Consider the following 19,781-nt stretch of genomic DNA (forward strand, 5'->3'; position numbering starts at 1 on the left):
TGTGCAAAATAAATATTCAGTGGGAGTTGGGGAGAGATGAGGGAAGAAACAAAGAAAAAAGAAAACTAGAAAAGTTCCAAAATAAAGAATGAAATAAATTTTTGACAAATAACAATTCCAAACGACATTATCCATAATTTAACATAATAAATTGAATAATCTCTACTTAATAAATATTAAAACTTGATTTAACAAAGATATTAAATCAAAGTAAATAATAAATCTAAATATAAAAAATAAAATACTAGTTAGGCCTATACACTTCACACATTGAGATTTTAAACACTTTTTTCATACTACTTTTGACTTACGGTAGTCCTTTCAATCTCAAATGAAGAATGAAATACCAAATGTTCTTTAATAATGTTATTCTTGAATTTCAAAAATAAAATGTTTTGTGTATTTTTTTTATAAATTATTAATTACATATGATAGATCTATTAATTTTATTTATCTTAAAAGTCATAGTCACGCTCAATCTTTTATTAAATGAGTAAAACTATTTTAAATATTAGTTGTGTATGCATTCCATTATTTTCTTTAACCAAATTAAGAAAAAAAAAAATGGTCTCCTTCCTTTCATGGTTTGAATTTTAGTTTAGTTTTCTCAAATTTTCAAAGAGGAGGGGTTTATAGGGTTTAAAGCTGGCATAAGAGCGCATTCCCGGATCTTCAATCTTCACTGAAACCCCACTGCTTCATTTCCCGCTATAGTGGCCCTAAGGGAACGCACCTATCTTTCCGCGTTCTTCTTCCAGCTTTAGGGTTTCACCGGCGACTGGCGAAAAAATGGTGTCTCCGAAGCAGCTCCTAGGCACCATCGAATCAGCGCTTCTTGGCGCTTCGTCTCCGACGGCGGCGCAACGCGTAGAACTCTTGCACGCTCTTCGCACTTCCGTCATCTCCTTCCAGTCCCTTCTCTCCTATCCAGTACGCTATTAACTTCCATTTTTGTTTTCTTCTATTCAATTTCAAACTAAAATGAAAACTCTTTTGTTGTACTTGTATTTTGTTGTGTCTTTTCTTTAGCCCCCAAAACCCTCTGATCGAAGCCAACTTCAGTCAAAGTCCGTCAGGCTGCCTGATTCTCCTCCTATTTCACTTGACGACCAGGATGTGCACATTGTAAGTTCCCATTCTGCACCTTTTCTACGCTGCTAGTATTTAACATGGTTTGTATTCAGTAATAGTCTGGGCATTGGATAAGTTTCGTTGCTTATGTTTTCCTATAAAGAAAATGTATATCTAGTTTATTCTATGAACGGAATGTTTTGGTTTGACCAAAATGCGAGGTGACTGAAACAGGAAGATAGTCAATTTCGTAACTTTAGTGGTGAAACTTAATTTGGGAAGACCAAATAAAAGACGTTACAGCTAGGGATCAAAGTGAAATCCCTTTGTCTACTTGTAATCTATACCTATTATGTTTGACCCTTGGCTTGCACAGCCACACATGCACATGCTCACATATGTATAAAATATGATAAGTGGTAATGGGAATCGAACGATTGTTAATCTTTACAGGCTTATGTGCCTGTATAATGGAAATCGAATTACATATGTATGTTTGCATAGATGAACACAAGACACCTCTGATGCCTTGGGGTAACATCATGGAGATTGATTTTCATTGGTGATAGAAAAATGACGACAAATGAAATAGGAGTTGAATGATTGAAATCCCTTAGTGCTTTGAGTTTCTTGGGTTTTGTCTATTTGAGCTTTTCATTGTTCTTAAGTATCCCCTCTTGAAGCACATGTTTGATTCGAAGTTATTTCCTTCAAAATACTCGTTTTTATTCTGGAGTTTGCTGGATTTTGGTAAAAAAATTATTTATTTCAATAAATACGTTGAACGAAACATCCCTACTTCTTTGGCACGTCAAATTGGATTTTGAATGTCTATATTGATGAGGTCAATTATAGATTATTAAGGGAAGCATTGTTCTTAAGTCTAATATTTTCTACCAGCAACATGCTACAATTTTTCTGATCTTATGCTTGAAGGTTCCAAGTCATTTTACTCTTTATGTTGATATCATGGGAAATTATGTGCCATGACGAATCTTTTTAAAAGGCAATAACACTTGGAGGAAGTGGTGTCAAGGCAAAATTAAAAAAAAAATGCTGAAACACTTACCTCAGAATAGAAGAGCAAATCAAAACTAAGAAAGTGCCTATTAGTTCAACTGATGGCGGAGGTGTTTTACTCCTTTGTTTTACTTAGCTTGAATTGTTGAATGACTCCTAGCAGCCACTGTCTTTTAAATTTAATCATAGGACTTTTGTTCGCTAGGCTTTGCTAAATCCACTAGGAAGGTACCAATGGGGGCAGTGCATCTTCTATTATGAGGCACAACTGCACAAGCGCCTTGAATGAAAGGTGTGGGCCTCACCTAAGGGGCAGTACCTTAACCAGAAGAAGGGACTGGACCCTTTTCTTGTCCTGCCATAGTACGTTAGGCTAGCTTCACTGGATATATTTATAATTACACGTATGGTTTTTTTTTTTATCTTTGTTGTATGGTATGTGTTGTGGTCCTTTTTTCTTTTTCATTTGTATATTTATTTATTTAAAGTTTTGACTTTATTTTCTCTTTAAATTGCTAGTTTCCTACGATTATTTCATTTTCAGGATTTGTTGATGAAGTCTTACGATTTTATTAATATGATTCTTGCCACCAATGAGTAATAACTTTGTTTATCTTGGTGATATGTGTGCACATCTTGTTTGGGGTCTTATTGCGGTTTTATTTGCCCTTCCTTTTTCCTAACAACTGCTTATATGACCCTTAGGCGCTCAAGTTGAGTGATGATCTCCATCTCAATGAAGTAGATTGTGTTCGTTTGCTTGTATCAGCTAATCAAGAGGTAGACTTCAGCTTTTAATTTGCTTTATATACATTAACAGACTTTGTGGCACACACAATGAATAGCCATATGATTTGGGTTTATAAATTTTTTAATTTTATTGTTACCTGCTTCATTATCGTTTGCTTTTGATTTTAAATTGTAGTTTTAGTAAAGAAAATAATTTTCATATAATTTTATGAAAATGAAGGACTGAGTGGAAATGTTGAAGGTGGTTTAGTTTACAGATGGGTTAGTTTTAGTTGTGGTTATTTAATGCATTTAATTTTCCAGTTTTTATGTTGGACTGAGAGACCATGATTCCATGAATGATATTGTCAATACATGTGCATCATTTATATTTGATTATTTGCTTTGGTTTTATCTGTAGTGGGGATTAATGGGAAGGGAACCACTGGAAATTTTACGGCTTGCGGCAGGACTCTGGTATACAGAGAGAAGAGATTTGATAACATCCCTCCATTTGCTCTTAAGGGTATTTCTTTTTGTTTAAGGAATCATTGAAGTTCATTTGGCCATTATTTAATTATTTAGTTTGTGGTTAATCCCTCTGTATTGTTTTCTTGACAGGCTGTGGTGCTAGATCAGGGACTGCAAGATGATATATTGGTAGACATTCAGAAGTATCTAGAAGATCTTATCAGTTCAGGACTTAGGCAGCGGTTAATTTCTCTTATCAAGGTTTGATTTGTAATGAGTTATTAATTAATGTTTTGTTCTGTAACTTCAAGATTATATTCCAATTTAGGGTAAAGGCTCTTAGAGAGTGGGTATTGTTTATTGCCAAGCTATTGTCAGAGTTGACTAGATGTTCTTCATATTGGCTGTAACAGATTTTGCCTGAGTATTGGCTTACATCGATTCAACTACTTAAAATTTGACGTAATTGGTTGTAATAATTAATATTTATATATTAGTAGTGATTTGGTTTTAAAAATTCTGTGTGTTTAAAAACTGGCAGTTTATATTGATTATTGTGGCTCTATATTGGCTGGTGAATAACCTAAACATGCTTTTTAATATTGTAACTACTTTAATTAACCTCAATGGTCCTGCTTGTATTATATATGAGTTCATATTTCATAGTTAAAGACATTTTCTGATGCACAAGTATGTGTCAGGTACACTGTTGTTGATTACTATGCTTAATTGTCTCTTGAAGAAACATGATCAATAAACTATCTAATCTTATAAGCATATGATTGGCAAGTTAACCAATGTGGTGGTTTATTTTCTTAATCTTGACTAGAGTATCTAATATATTATGTGAATGTGTAACTTTTGGATTAACCTTGAATGTAAACATAGTTTTTTATTAGAATTTTCTTTTTGAATGTAGGAACTCAATAGAGAAGAACCTTCTGGTTTGGGTGGTCTTCAGTGTGAGCGCTTTATTATTGATTCAAGAGGTTCTCTTGTGGAGAGGCAGGCAGTGGTCTCTAGAGAAAGACTTATTCTTGGGCATTGTCTTGTCCTTTCGATTCTAGTTGTTCGGACAAGTATGTTTAGTGTTATTTCTTGTCTGCTGAGGCTCTACTTGGTTTATTGTATTTTGTGACAGATTATACTTCTTGAATACTTGATTAATATCTCAAATGGAAGTTCATCCACGATCTCCGTTTTCAGGTCCAAAGGATATTAAAGATATTTTTTCTGTTTTGAAAGATAATGCTTCTGAAGTTAGTGAGAGCAATACCATTGTCAAACATCAGGTGCATTTCTATACTCGCTGAGCTCAATTTTATATATTTTTTGTTTTTTTGGTAGAGCATTAGAATTATGTTTTCAAAATCATAATTTCTTAAGCATTAAAACTATCCAACCAATGTCCCATGGTAAGAAATTGTTATTCAGGGTATAAATTTCATTCATCTTCTTTGATGATAAATGTATTCAATGATTGTTATCTTCATCTCTAAATCATTTGGTGAAACTAATGATCTGAAAATGAAGAAATTTGTCGGCTTTTACTATAATTGAAAAAAATTTGAATCAGAGTTGGGAAAAGGATAGAGGGAAGAGTGGATATATGTAACTGAAAAAATCTAATCCAGTGCTTTTGAAATTTTTGTAAAGATCACAGAATCATATGATACTATGATTTTCTTGCCTAATCATGTTCAAAATTTGTTGTGGGACTGTTTTTCTTTAGATTCTTCTTAATGTGATCTTCCTGATCCAAGGTCATACAATCTTAGCGGACTTGATCTTCCTCTGGACCTGCTTTTTAAGTAAAATCCATTGAACCTGACCCTGTTTTCCATCTCAGCTTTAACTCTTGCTTGCTTTGTCTCTATCATAATATAACAGGGATATTCTTATTCTCGTCTTTGCCTAACACTCTTGAAGCTTTTGCTTATTCTGACATGAGTAGTACTGCTGGGTTCTTCTTGTTGACTTCCGCTGTCACACTTTATCTTTGTTGTGGATTATGGGCATATTATTTGTCTGATTTTGCCTCTCATTCTTTGTGATAAGAAACTCCTTTTTATGCTTTGATTTATTGTTGTTCTAACTTGAATTCATCCATTTTTCGCTTGCCTATAGGCTAGTTATGAAATACCGGCATCATTTGTAAAATACAAGCTTACTTTCCTAGAATTACATACACTAATTTGACTTATTTGTATTTATTACATTATATTATATGATATATATCTTCATATTTGTATATAGGGATAGTAGATTAAGGGCATATGAGGTTTAGTGTAGATATTTTTGTGAACTATTTTGCCCCTAAACCCTTCTCTATAATTTTTTATTTTATTCCTGTGAATAAACTAGTCAAGCAACCAATACCCTAACTGCATTCTCAGAACCAACCGCGTTTATTAATCTTTTTCAATCCAAAATACGGAGGGGGTTTTCAAGGTGCCTCATTTCTCCTAGTATATATATTAAAATACTTGGATTGTGTATTTTAATATTATTTATTCATGGTTATGAAAGTAATATGTAGTTATCAAGAATCCCTGATGTGCAGTGTCTTATCTCATAATATCAGGGTATGTCAGGGTTGGAAAATTCAGTAGTTATATATATTAATGAGTACAAGGAAACTTATCTGTATAAATCCCTGGATTAGTTTTTGGTTTTACTTTAGTTCAGTTTATCTTTTGTTATTTATATCACCTTTTTCACATGCATATCTGTATATGACTTTCCTAATTCAGTCTTATTATGATCCTTAAAATTATGATCTTTCATCCTATCCTGTGTAAGATCTTGATTTTGACAACATTGATTTCAAAGTATACTAATTGAGCCAGCAGATTCCTTAACTAGGTACATACTTTTTTTCCATCTACATTTAAAAGAAAAAAATGCCCTTGGCTGTGTCTAATTTACCATTCAAATATTTTGTATTTTGTTCAGAATCAGCAGTTAGATTGGTGATGTAAAAAATGAATAGTTTCTTTTTTTTTGTGTATTTTTATTTTATTATTTTTATGAGAAAATGATAAGTTTGATTTTTGAAAAGGTTAAACTTGAATATTTTGAGAGATACATGCTTCCGCATGAGTATCAAGATGCACTTGTTATTTATTCTGTCTGACTTGGCTCACTTTGCTCATAAACTTTTCCTCATGTGTTACTCTTATAATTTTCACTTTGTATTGCAGATTACCTTTTGTCTTCTCTTTGCCCTTGTGATTGCGTTTGTTTCAGATGGTTTGAGTACAGTGCCTGATAAAGCATCTGTCCTTTCTTCTAATACTTCCTTCAAACACGAATTTCATGAGCTTGTAAGAGAAAATATAATTGCTTTTTTCTCTGTACTAATTGTTTACAATATTTAGTATGAAATTGGAATAATGTTGAAGTTTTTTAATGTTTAAGGTAATGGCTGCTGGAAATGATCCAATTGTTGAGGGATTTGTTGGTGGCGTAAGGCTTGCTTGGGCGGTATATTTAATGTTAATACAAGATGGTGCTGTAACAAGAGAGACTATTTCAAGTGGGTCATCAAACGAACTGGGTTATCTTAGTCAATGCTTGGAAGTCATTTTCTCAAATAATGTTTTTCAGTTTTTACTTGATAAAGTTCTTCGTACTGCTGCTTACCAGGTATAATTCTATGGTATTTTTTATTTTTGTTTTTACTTTTAGATAAAAAATATATTCATTGAGAGGACAAGGGGTTCTTCACGAGGTAAAAAGGGAAAATAAAGCAACACGTGAAAAGTGAAAACAAGAATGGAGCAAAGCCTTTTCTCAATCTTTCTGTATATCGGTTAATGGAATACCTGTAAAAGTAAATTTGCTTTAATTTCCAAACGACTAGCACTTCGATTATGTAAGTGGAAAGGATTTTTCTCAAGTGTATATTACAGTGTTATCAAATTTTGGCCATGGTGGAAACTGGTAGCGGTTTTTTGACCTGCTGCTACAACAAGGCGGTGGTGAAACGGATTTCCTGTGGTGGTCCATGGCGGCCGCTTTTGGCATAGTGGCTGGCGGTGGCGGAACGACAATGGCAAAACGACAATGGTGTAAGAAGCGGATTGGAGAAGAAGGATGACATCTGCGAAAAAAAGTAACAGCAAAGTGGGAGAAGGGAGGGGCAGCAGTGGTACACATGATAGGAAACCCTAATTGCACAAACCTTATTTGTTTTCTGTGTTTAGAACAGTTAAAAATTGGTCCAGGCCCAATAAAAATTCAAAACCCACTCTAATACACAACTTTAAAACACTTTTTCTTTTATTCTTTTCCAGTTGCCCTAACTTACTGCTCCCAACTGCCACCACTGCAGACACTGCTCGCCGGTCACTGCCGCCACCGCTCGCCGCTGCCATCATCCTCCGCCAGCCAAGCCTGTTTTTTTTTTTGTTTTCAATTTTGTTTTTAAAATTTTTCTTCTTTTTCAGTTTTACTATATTATTTTTAATAAAAATACCGATTTTCACTATAATATCATTACTTTTGCATTAGAATTACATGTGGTGCTATTATATTTCTTTTGAAAGCAATGTTTCTGCCATAACCTGTTATGGTTTCCGTTATAATTTTATAAAGGATTTTTGAGTCTCCGATATTAGAACAAAACACATAGAGATTGATTGTCATTTTATTAGAGAAAAGTTATTGTCAAAGGATCTTGTTACTGAGTTTGTCAACTCTAATGAACAACTCGCAGACATTCTGACCAAATCTCTAAGGGGGCCTAAAATTCAATTTATATGTTCCAAGCTTGGTGCATATGATCTATATGCTCCAGCTTGAGGGGGAGTGTTGAAGTATAATGCCTTTATTATTATTAATATTTATGTTAGGGGCTTCCCGCCCTTTTACTTTTCAGAACTACTGTCTCCTATAAATACAGTAGTAAGTTGTATTAGGCTTTCTAAGTGAAAAATATAAAACTTTTCATCTTCTCTCAACTCTTCAAGTATAACCATTTGTTAAGATTATGAAATGAGGGTTTTTTTCTGGAAAAGAAAAGGATGAGAACAAAAAGGTATTACCTGAGATGTGACCAGAAACACCTAGGTCAATTATCCATGGATTGTGAGATGCAAGCTATTGATGAGTTGGGATTTGCAAATGTTAGTGCAAAGCTATTAGACTTCACCCTCAAATACTGTTGATATTCTTCATCAGGGAATTTGGAGCAGTTTTAGCTTTAGAGACATTGGCTATCTTGTTAAGAAGGCCATCAAGGAGTAATTTTCTTGAGTGTGACCTATCCTCTTACAGTATGGACATTTAGAACGGCCTCAACCACCATGTCCTCTGTTAGTATTGCCTCCTCCTCTTCCACGTATGGAAGTCATGACAAAAGGTTCCATAAATTCATGAGCATCCTTGCTTTGAAGAGTTGGAACCTGAAGGAGTCGTGTGGTCAAGCTTTCCGTGGAAGGACTTCATGACTTGTTAAAAGTTGATCTCTAATATGATCAAAGTCAAGATGTAGAGCACAAAGGATAATCAACATGTAGTATTTGTGAAGTTTTTTCTTGATCTCACTCAAAGACTCAACCTCCAAGAACATCTTCAATTGTTGAACTGCAAATTGAGCTTTTGTGTTGAAGGACACCATGTCATGATCTGATTGTTTGAGAGAGGCAAGCCTATTCGTAGAGTCATAAAGGTGCTAAATATCGTTTGTAAAAATATTCTGTGCTTTCTTCCAAAAGGAGTTGCAAGTTTGAAAGGATCTAAGGGTGGGTACCTAGTAATTTTGGTTCCACAAATTGCCACAAGGCACATAGCTGAAAGTCAATTTGCTTCAACTATTTAGCTTTCTCAGAAAGCACATTACTTCTATCTTGTTCTAGGTGGTCATGATAACCTTGGCCAAGCAACCACATTTCAACTAATGCAGACCAAGTGAGGTAATTTTCTCCATTTTGTTTCTCATAAGTAATAGAAGGATTTCCAAAGAATGAGAAATAACTCCAGTAGACATTTTTGAGGAAACCAAAAGAGGCAACGAAACCAATCAACAAGAACAATAAAGGGAAAACCCTAGGTTTAATTAGGGAACCCTTGATAATAACCACATTGGGAAAGAACAACCAGGGATTGGAACGACGTGAAGGAGGTCCAAAGAGCACTGGCGAGGTGGTTCGATGTCGCCCAATGAGGGGAAGGCAGCACATGAGCTTCACACGCAAAGTAGTAGCGAAGAGAAACGTGGTGCATGACGATGCGTGCAACGGAATCAGGGTTTGAGTTTGGTGGGGTTGGTTGTTTCTCAAGGAGATGGTTCATATCTGGTGGTTGTCGAAGAAAACTAAGTAGGTGGTCGGCGACAAACAATGAACTGAGGTGAAAATAAATGTAGGAGAAGATTGAGACCAGCAGAGCGGGATCGACCCACTCTCTTACCAACTTAAGATTAAAGAGAGATATATTTTTGGAGGGTTTGAAAGATCCCTCTTATGATCTACTATTTATATTGGTAGAAATCTGATATAATCGGAAGATGAAAATAAAAAGACTACACTAGTCTACTAGGGACAACTCATAGGTACAACAAGAAGTAGTTCCCAACCCAACTGTTTCCTACCCCAGATTTTAATACTTATTCTAACAAATAGTTATGTGCCAATATTAGTATATAAGGAAACAGGTTAGTTTATACAATTAAGATATTGATTATATTTATAATTATTCATATTATGATCTTTGTGAGGGTGTAGATCACTCTTTGGAAACTTGTCCTGTACGAGATTGTTTCCTTGAATTATTTTCTTGTATTTACACACCAAAATATTAAGATTCTCAAGGAGTATACAAGTTATTCTAGCTTTTTGAATTTGTGCAATATCACTTAATTGGAATTCTGTATTTACTGTAACTTTTCATGGATCATGACTATTCTTCATTGGTATCCTATTGAAAAGTCTGCTTGTTATCTTACAGACGGAGGATGAAGATATGGTCTACATGTACAATGCTTATCTGCACAAACTGATTACCTGCTTTTTGTCTAACCCTCTAGCAAGAGACAAGGTTAATTAATTTTTCGGCACGTACATATGGAACAAGCTTATTTGGTTGATTGAGTGCACAATTTTTGCTAGGATTTGGTTTTGGTTCTCAAACTACTTGATCGATGTTAACTACTCTTTTTAGGCCTCTTATCTCTTCTTTTATATAGCAGTTGAATCATGGAATTATTGTCTGAGAAGTCATGATTGTAGGTTTTTGTTATTTCTAACTTCATTATTTATTTTTGCCCTGTTTTTTGTACTTGTGTATATACTTGCTGTATTTTTGTTTCATTTAAAATAAGTGGAATTTGACAGTTGAAAGGTGTTTCTTTTTCTCATTTTTCTTTGGATTATTCCTCATTTTTTTACATGGTTTCCAAATGATAACAATGTAAGGTCATCCCATAGATCACTTTCCAATTCTTTTCAGGTTTTGAATGTGATGGTTAGGAAATCAGGATGGTAACTGTATATGTACCTGAATATTACTGGACAGCACCGGCAGCTTTTAGCTCTTTCATATTTTTTTCTCTCTTTCCAATTATAGTTTAATTTACTACTAACTGTTTGATTTTTGTTCAATAATTTAAATTGATTTCCTTTTTGAACTGCAATGTTAATCATTTTCTACAAAATTATTATTAAATATTCACTTCTATTCTTAAATGTCTGGTTCTTTCTGAGCATTGAATTTGTTTTAAATTTTGGCAATTGTAAGTACATGTGGCAGAAGATATTTTGTTTGGATAATTATTTCAAATTATATTTTTATCCACACTGGTGTATCTTTTTTATTCAAAATATTTAGTTCTGCACTTATCTTTTTGAATATTATGCATTTTGCAGATAAAAGAAACGAAGGAGCGATCTATGAGTGTGCTTAGTACATACCGAGTTGTTGGATCTCATGATTTTGCACAAGACACTAATTCAAGTTCTCTTCATGGCCCTATGCCATTTAATTCAATCTTGGACTTTGTGAGCGATATTTATCAGGTCAGTTTGACCAAATAGTAACAAAACCTGAAAATTTTCTTTTCTTGTAAGCAATCAGTGCAAGTTTGAAATAGATCAGGTGATTCAAATTATTGATGGCAGTGTAGATGTTCCTTTTCCCTGATGACACTACTATACATTTGTTTAGGAAAAAAGTCTGTTCAAGCTGTGGTTGTATGTTTATATAGGGTTTGGATGCATTATTGTTTTAGGCTTATCAGATTAAAGTAATGTGCTTGGCTGATTTTTAAGGCTTTTCCTTTCAAACATGACCTTTAATGTTGTCAAGTTATCAGAAAGAACCAGAACTCTTGTCTGGCAATGATGTATTGTGGACATTTGCAAATTTTGCTGGAGAGGACCATACAAATTTCCACACGCTTGTGGCATTCTTGAATATGCTGAGCACCTTGGTGAGGATGAAGTTTTTTACTCTCTATGGTGTCTTAAGTTTTCTTTTCAACCATTTTTATACGACATAATTTTGGGAAACTGCTTTCTAGGCTTGCAGTCAAGAAGGTGCTTCAAAGGTTTATGAGTTGCTGCAAGGTAAAGCATTTCGCTCAATTGGATGGAGCACTTTATTTGAATGCTTAACAATTTATGACGAGAAATTCAAACAATCTCTTCAAACTGCTGGAGCTATGTGGCCTGAAATTCAGGAGGGGGATGCTAAAGCTCTTGTGGCATACTTAAATGTTCTGAAGAAGGTTCAAGTTTATCTATTTTCTTGTGTCAGCTTATATTGAATCCCTTGGACGCCCAAACTTGTCCTAGTCAAAATAGAAGTTAATAAATTTTGTTTTGTGCAAATATTATGTATGATAATGGATATTTTGTTATTCTGTTAGTGTTAAGTTAGTTAATAGACAGCTGTAAATGTATCTTTCTATTGAATTTGTTACGTCTAACTAACTCTAGCACAGTATATAAGTGTGCTCCTCTGTAAACTCTAGTCTAGTAAGAAGGGAAAAATATTCAATAAAAGGTCCTTGGTTCAACTTATTTTATGTGGCGTGTCTAACATTTCATTGTTGCATGTGACTTTCCCTTTGTAGTTTTTATTCAATTGAGAGGAACAACAATATTTACTATGCATTTGTTGTATATACAGGTTGTAGAAAACGGGAATCCAACAGAAAGGAGGACCTGGTTTCCTGATATTGAACCACTATTTAAGCTTCTTAGTTACGAAAATGTGCCTCCTTATCTTAAGGTAAATAGCTGTATCATGATGTTCTTACAAGAAAGTAAAAAGATATTTAGGTTCTTGATTTTGTTTAAAGTTTGTACTTCCAATGGAAATGTTTGAACGGTTTATTTTCTGACGAGACAATACTTTTTGCTGTAGGGTGCTCTGAGGAATGCAATAACCGCTTTTATTCAGGTTTCTCCAATACTGAAAGACAGCATCTGGACCTACCTTGAGCAATATGATCTGCCAGTAGTTGTTGGGCCTGATATCCAGAATAGTCCACAATCTATGGGTACTCAGGTTGGTATATCTGATTGATGAAGAAGTAATCTTTAATCACCATCTTAGAATTTTTATCCTTCAAAACTACGAGAACCAACTGTTCTAGAAACTATGGGTTTGTTTGAAATGTTAGTTAGGATAAAAATGTTCTTGTTCTATTCTGTATTCTTACAATTTTAAGATATTTGGATGTTACATTTTTTTTGCTGGCATCCTTATAGATATTTAAGACTGTTGATATCTGTTAGTTCTCATGTTAGTAAGTTAGTTGTAGATATTTGATACTCTGTTGGTGTTAGATATAGAAATATTGAGGCAGATCGTCTGTAATAATAATTAGGGAAATTGAGAGATGGATAATCTTTTCATTTCTGAGAAAATTTGGGTCCTTGGGCACTGGTGGGTGTAGTTCCATGATGTTCCTGCCAGGTCCTCAAGCATCATAGTAATTAAGGTAAATGGGGTTGGATGCATGGTGATGCTTTGGCAATTAGCAAATATTACATTGGAAAGACTCAACAAACTCTATGGTAAGTAGGTAACATGGATTTCATAAGGTTGAACGAGGGATGTCCAAATCTTATATGAAGCCATATTAGGGAATTTGTCCATGTTTCTAATGTTGCTGGTTGACTTATGACCTTTTGTTTTGTTTTGGACCGTAGACTCCAACTTATATAACCTACTATGCTCGTTAGCAATTAAATTAATCTTCCTCCTGCCGAGGTCTTGATTGAAATAGACATAAGAAAGAGGAAAAGTTATTGAACATTTCAAATCTTTTGCAGGTTTTTCTACAAAGATAAGGCTGTTGGCAGTTTTTGGACATATACAAATCCTTTAATTTAATAGATATATTTCCATATTTGCACATGGATACACTATGTCCATTTGCAACTGCAACGAGTTCTCTAGTCATTTTGACATACAAATCAAAGAGTATAGGAAATGAGGTCATGTGATTAGTTGTCCTTGAATCAATAATCCAAGTACCCTAAGGCATAGGGCCAACCTTATTGAATTTACTCTTATCTTTCATGTACCAGGTATATGATCTAGATGACTTATTCATCGATTTCATCATTGTTCTTAGACGATCAAGTTCCTTCTTATAGTCTTTTGTTTCAAGCATCGATAAATAACACAAAACAAAGACATGTTTGGCAAAAGAATCAAGAAACACAAATCGGAGCCAAATGGGATGTTACAATTCTTCAAAATGTGCTCGTGAGGTCTGTTAGAGCTAGGCAGGTAGGCTACATGCATTGATACTAGAGGTGGCATGTTGACCTTGTTTTTGTGATTACGTCTGGACTAAAGACTATTATGCATGAGAGGTATTCTGCATAACCCTTTTTTCGGCACTTTGTAGTTAGTTTCCCTAAATGAGCCAGCCGTCAATTTCACTGAGTGGATTCCCTATTCATGGGTAAGGCTATCATTTGAAGGACACGAAACGATGAAGTTATATCTCTTTAAAAAATATATGTTGTTATTCCTAGGGTAACCCTAGTGTACCCAGGTCTATAATTAGTTCTTCCTAGCTGCACATTTGAGAGTTCTTCTAAATTCTTTATGGCAAAGATACCAAGTTTCTATCAAAAGATCTCGAGAAAGAGAACAGTTTGTTTCATAGGAAATAAACTTTTCCAAAGAAGTGTCAAAGTTTAAAATGATAAGGGTTTATATGCTAAGTACCTCTAAAAAGTATTGTAAAACAAGGAATGGTTTTTCTTATATTTGTTAACTGGAATGACCTAGTGGGTCTTGAGGTTTATTGGTATATTGAAAAGCCAGAATTTTTTTGGACTCTTGTTCTTTTACTGTTTTGCTTTGCCTTTTTGTTTGAACTGTAGTTCTGTAAACTAACCACAAAATATATTAAAAACTTAATTGATATACTAGGGCTCATCCTTTTCTTTTAAATTATCTGACTTGTTATCGCTATCATTTTATTCATATGTTTCTTCCATTGCCCCTTACATTTCTTCTGTTTTTTGTCATCACAATCATTTACTTTCTCTTTCTCTGATGAACAAATGAACTTGTAATATATGACAGGTTTATGACATGCGATTTGAATTGAATGAAATTGAAGCAAGGAGAGAACAATATCCTTCAACAATATCTTTCCTTAATTTGATAAATGCTCTTATTGCAGAAGAAAGTGATTTGTCTGACAGAGGGCGAAGGTACTGTACACTGTATATTTCAAATCTGAGTGAATTTTATATTCATGTTGTTTTCTTGCTTGTGCTCTTAATGTGTAAAAACTTTTCGTTTTTCAGATTTATTGGAATCTTTAGGTTCATCTATGATCATGTTTTTGGGCCATTTCCTCAAAGAGCCTATGCGGATCCTTGCGAAAAGTGGCAGTTGGTTGGTGCCTGCCTTAAACATTTTCACATGTGAGTGATTCTGTTTTCGTGTTTCTAGAAATAATTAGAATATATCTCTGTTGTTTATTTGATATAGGTTGTATTGATTGTTGGATAGATTGGTTTTTGTTATTCACAGTTATTTGAGTTGTATTGAGACACCAACATAACTTTTCTGTCTTTAATTTGATTGAAACTGATCTCTATAATGCAAAACTATGAACAAGCTATGGTATACACCGTTGATTATAGACTTAGAATGTTATTCGATGAACACAAATTGACAGGGTTTTGAGCATGTATGGCATCAAAGATGAGGACTATGAGGGTGTAGTTGATGAGTCGCGACTTACAGCAACTAAAGAATCATCACCACTTCAGACGCAGCTCCCAGTCCTAGAGTTGCTCAAAGTATGTGCTCGTCGTTGTCTTGTTATGGTGTATTAAAATATGGGCAATGGCTTTACTTTTTTTTATTCCAATGTATGTATTAGAATATTGTATATTGCATTGCATGATCTGTCCAATAGAAATTGGAAAAATGAGAGAAAATAGATTGATGAAATTATTTTAAATTCATGTTATTGTTAAGAAGTGGACTTTAAGCCTAATTCAACCCCACAAAACCGACTTGTAAGGTGAGGTTTGCACCTACTTATATGTTATCGAACATTAATGGGTGGTTCGATAGCAGGTGGAACAATATGCCCAACAAACATAACTAGGATAGGTTCGAATTTGGCTATGATATCATGTTAAGAAGTGAGTTATAAGTGATATGGAAAATACCCATTATATTGGGTGAAATATCTAACCAACTATCTAACTAACTGAAAGGCATTTTTCTCAGTGCTGTTATACTAACAAATTTAGAGCAGTTACAGCTATCTAATACAACACTCAACATACATATTGGCTATCTAAGATTACTAAAAGGGCAAGAAATAAGAAATACAAAATTAAAACTGCAAATTGACTGATTAATATCTCAACACTGATGATTATCATCCTGGATTTTGGATTTGTTAGCTGTATGATATGTTATAACGAGTCTCAACTTTGAGATTGATAGATCAGTACTTGTGTAGTTATGATTAACGAGCAACTATCAACCGAGCAAATTTACTGGCTGTTGGGAGTTTTATAGCTTTCATTATGAAATATTCAGCAAATGTAGCATTGTGAAAATTATTGTGCTGTTGGGAATTTCATAGCTTTAATTTTACCAGTTGATATGTTTCAGGATTTCATGAGTGGAAAAACTGCCTTTCGGAACATAATGAGTATTCTTCTTCCAGGGGTGAATTCTATTATTGCTGAACGCAGCAGTCAATTATATGGGAAGCTTTTAGAGAATGCAGTGCAGCTTTCCCTTGAAATTATAATCCTTGTCTTTGATAAGGATTTACTTCTTTCTGATTATTGGCTTCCTCTATACCAGGTAACTCAATTTTCTATACAGTACACATCAAATTGTTTTCACGGGTGTGTGCGTACACATCAATTTTAAAGCTCTAGGATCAAGTTTTTTCCTGTTTTTACTATGGATAAGAACAAATGAGACACACTGAAAGATCCATGGTGCCAGAGATTATTAGTTGTAAGAAAGTGGAAGGAACATCCGTAGGACTCGTAACACCTCAATTATAACACTGGCGATAGCTGGTTTACTCAGATACGTGCTATAGAAACCGCTTCTCAACAAGATGCTTCCCACACACACACTCATTCGGGAGTTGTATGTATTGATAGATAGATTTAAAGTTGCATGTTTCATCATCTTCTCTTGCTTGAGTTTCTAAAGAAATTACTGATTAGTGTGTGGAGGCATTGTCAAGGTGATCTGGTTCACTATCTATACATGATTTTGTATTTGTATATTGAATTATTAACATTCATTTTGTGGTGTCAATCGATTTCCAGGGTTTGGTTGGGATATTGGTCCTATTGGATGCTGTTATTTTGAAGTGATACTAACCGTTTACTGTGTTTAAAAGTAAATCAATATCTTTTGTACTGGTGTGTTATGTATGTAGCTCCTTAGTTTAAATATATCTTATTTTTTAGAGTTGTGTAGCTACTTCTTATTGTCTTTTATTGATAATCTATATGCAGCCATTGGACATTATACTCTCCCATGATCATAATCAAATAGTGTCCCTGTTGGAGTATGTCAGATATGATTTTCAGCCAAAAGTTCAGCAATCCTCCATCAAAATCATGAGTATTTTAAGGCATTTAGATAACTTTCCATTTTCTTATTTTGAATTTGTAATTTTTTGTGTTCTTCTGCTGTTCTGAATATCATTACTTAATCTGTATTTTGATTTTTTGAGTGACAGCTCCCGTATGGTTGGGCTTGTTCAACTATTGCTAAAATGCAATGCTTCAAACAGCTTGATAGAAGATTATGCAGCGTGCCTTGAGTTACGGTCAGAAGAGTTTCAAAATCTTGAAAATAGCAGTGATGATCCAGGCATTCTTATTATGCAAGTTGGCCCTCATTACTATCAACTTTTTGTTTTGTTTCCTCTTTCCTAGTGTATAATCTTCCTAAAATGGTTTTTGTTTGCATTTGCCTTCTATGTTTCAGCTTCTAATTGACAATATCAGCCGGCCAGCTCCAAATATCACTCATTTGCTACTTAAATTTGATCTAGATACTCCAATTGAACGAACAGTTTTACAGCCTAAATTTTATTACAGGTTTTTGTCTATTATTTCATGGTGCTAAATAATTTGATTCTGGAGATTGTAACTTTTACCTTCTAATGTTATTTGCAGTTGCTTGAAGGTTATTCTTGATATTCTGGAGGAGCTTTTGAAGCCTGATGTTAATGCATTACTTCACGAGTTTTGTTTTCAGGTCGGATGTTGTTTATCTAATGCACACTACATTTAATATACGGGAGAGAGTTGGAATTTTTACATCTTCCCCAGTTATTTGTGATTTTTTTTGAAAGGATTCTGACTTTTTGATTGATGCAGCTCCTTTATGAATTGTGTGTAGATCCAGTAACATGTGTACCAACAATGGATCTGTTGTCAAATAAAAAGTACCAATTCTTTGTTAAGGTTGACATTCTGTTTAATTTATTTGATTACCTTTTTTCCTTCTAGTTTTTTATGATTATTGCTCAAAATTCCTTGCTAAAATGCAGCACCTTGATACAATTGGGGTAGCTCCGCTTCCTAAAAGGAATAATAATCAGTCGCTTCGTAACAGTTCACTTCATCAGGTTTTTCATTGTACTTTCTCCTTCAAGTCATCTGTAAATTTAGAATTCATTTAAAACTTGTAGGATGCTGCCAATTTTTGTAAAATGTTTGAAACAAGGTGTTCCAAACAAAAGTGGCTGTTGTGTGGCGGGAATAACAAGTGAGTTTTTCGAAACTAGATCAGCACAAGACAAATACATGTGAATAGAACTATATCTGCTGGGCACACCTTTTGGATTCTTTGTTATTATCATGCGTTGATAAGCACTTTCAATCTATTGAATTAAGACTTTGAATTATTCTCATTTTTCATGGATTCCAGTAATTACAAGTGAACCCAATATTACTTTATGTTGATCTCTGAGGCTTAATCAAGATGTATTAATGCATGACATTAGATGTTTTTAAGAAAATAACACTTTTATTTACTCAACTTTGAATGACATGTTTGACTTACAAATAAAAAATCAACTTAGCACACCGTGTTCAATAGTTAATACTGAGTCTTCGAAGTTTAATTCCATCAAAACCTGAAACCACTTGACTCCTAATCAGCATGGTGGCATATAATCCTTTAGTTCGATACTTTGATTTAACAATAACAAGAAAACATCTTTCCAATTGTTATTGTTTTAATTTTTTTTTTCAAATCTTCACAACTGTAGAAGCACATAAAAATGAAATCCGATGCATCTTCATTGAACATGTTATCCATGTGTTGTTTCATATTGACATTTCTGATGTCTATTTAATATTTTTGCCTGAATGATATTAATTTCTGGGAAGGAATAGAAATGAAGTATGTCAAACTATACAGTTCGCCTATACTGTTGGGTTTGATATAGGTGTTTTGTTTCATTGCTTTCCCAGAGAGCATGGCTCTTGAAACTCTTAGCTGTTGAACTACACGCTGGTGATGTTAGTAGCTCCAATCATAGAGAAGCATGTCAGACAATCCTCTCTTATCTTTTTTCACATGGTGTCAACGACGTTGGTGGGGGCCAGACCATGTATCCATTTTTGCGTCATGATACTTCTCAAAATGCTGCTCTAGGAACTGTCAGCAAGAGTAAGGTACTGATATTTACATGCTTCATTGTTCCCTTGATATTATGGGCTAACATATCACATCACATGCATATCTTGGATTCTTTATTATTTATTACATTTCCCTTGATATTATGGGCTAACATATCTGTGAACTTTATTGTTGGGTTCTTGAGTTATGGGCAATAGGCTCATATGCTTATTTTTCTTGTTGTCGGTGGATGTAGGGAATCATGTTGTCAATTATGACATAACTTGAGAAGAATTATGAGAGTTAAATGGTGAATGAGCGGGACAGAACAAAGGATAATTGAAACATCTTGGCCTAGTGATAGTTAAAGGGTCATCATG

At 34.1% G+C, this 19,781-nt stretch overlaps 1 protein-coding gene across 2 annotated transcripts in view; it reads left to right on the top strand.

The window, feature by feature from the left end:
• Positions 1–575: 575 nt before the first annotated feature.
• Positions 576–19,781, top strand: part of LOC108331562 (nuclear pore complex protein NUP205) — a 33,602-nt gene continuing 14,396 nt past the window's right edge. For both annotated transcript variants that reach the window (XR_001832400.2, XM_017566326.2), the window contains exons 1-26: positions 576–930; positions 1,030–1,125; positions 2,797–2,871; positions 3,242–3,346; positions 3,442–3,552; positions 4,211–4,370; positions 4,498–4,583; positions 6,495–6,617; positions 6,712–6,939; positions 10,243–10,332; positions 11,160–11,309; positions 11,606–11,722; positions 11,813–12,019; positions 12,424–12,525; positions 12,661–12,804; positions 14,848–14,978; positions 15,075–15,194; positions 15,452–15,575; positions 16,408–16,605; positions 17,280–17,398; positions 17,507–17,657; positions 17,758–17,870; positions 17,949–18,030; positions 18,153–18,239; positions 18,326–18,403; positions 19,254–19,457. Coding sequence is in view for 1 of the 2 variants with exons in the window: in XM_017566326.2 (XP_017421815.1) it covers positions 790–930; positions 1,030–1,125; positions 2,797–2,871; positions 3,242–3,346; positions 3,442–3,552; positions 4,211–4,370; positions 4,498–4,583; positions 6,495–6,617; positions 6,712–6,939; positions 10,243–10,332; positions 11,160–11,309; positions 11,606–11,722; positions 11,813–12,019; positions 12,424–12,525; positions 12,661–12,804; positions 14,848–14,978; positions 15,075–15,194; positions 15,452–15,575; positions 16,408–16,605; positions 17,280–17,398; positions 17,507–17,657; positions 17,758–17,870; positions 17,949–18,030; positions 18,153–18,239; positions 18,326–18,403; positions 19,254–19,457 (3,342 nt within the window). In the remaining variant the exon portion in view is untranslated. The remainder of the gene's footprint in view (positions 931–1,029; positions 1,126–2,796; positions 2,872–3,241; positions 3,347–3,441; positions 3,553–4,210; positions 4,371–4,497; positions 4,584–6,494; positions 6,618–6,711; positions 6,940–10,242; positions 10,333–11,159; positions 11,310–11,605; positions 11,723–11,812; positions 12,020–12,423; positions 12,526–12,660; positions 12,805–14,847; positions 14,979–15,074; positions 15,195–15,451; positions 15,576–16,407; positions 16,606–17,279; positions 17,399–17,506; positions 17,658–17,757; positions 17,871–17,948; positions 18,031–18,152; positions 18,240–18,325; positions 18,404–19,253; positions 19,458–19,781) is intronic.

The sequence above is a fragment of the Vigna angularis genome, chromosome 4, assembly GCF_016808095.1.
Source record: "Vigna angularis cultivar LongXiaoDou No.4 chromosome 4, ASM1680809v1, whole genome shotgun sequence".
NCBI classification, from domain to species: domain Eukaryota; kingdom Viridiplantae; phylum Streptophyta; class Magnoliopsida; order Fabales; family Fabaceae; genus Vigna; species Vigna angularis.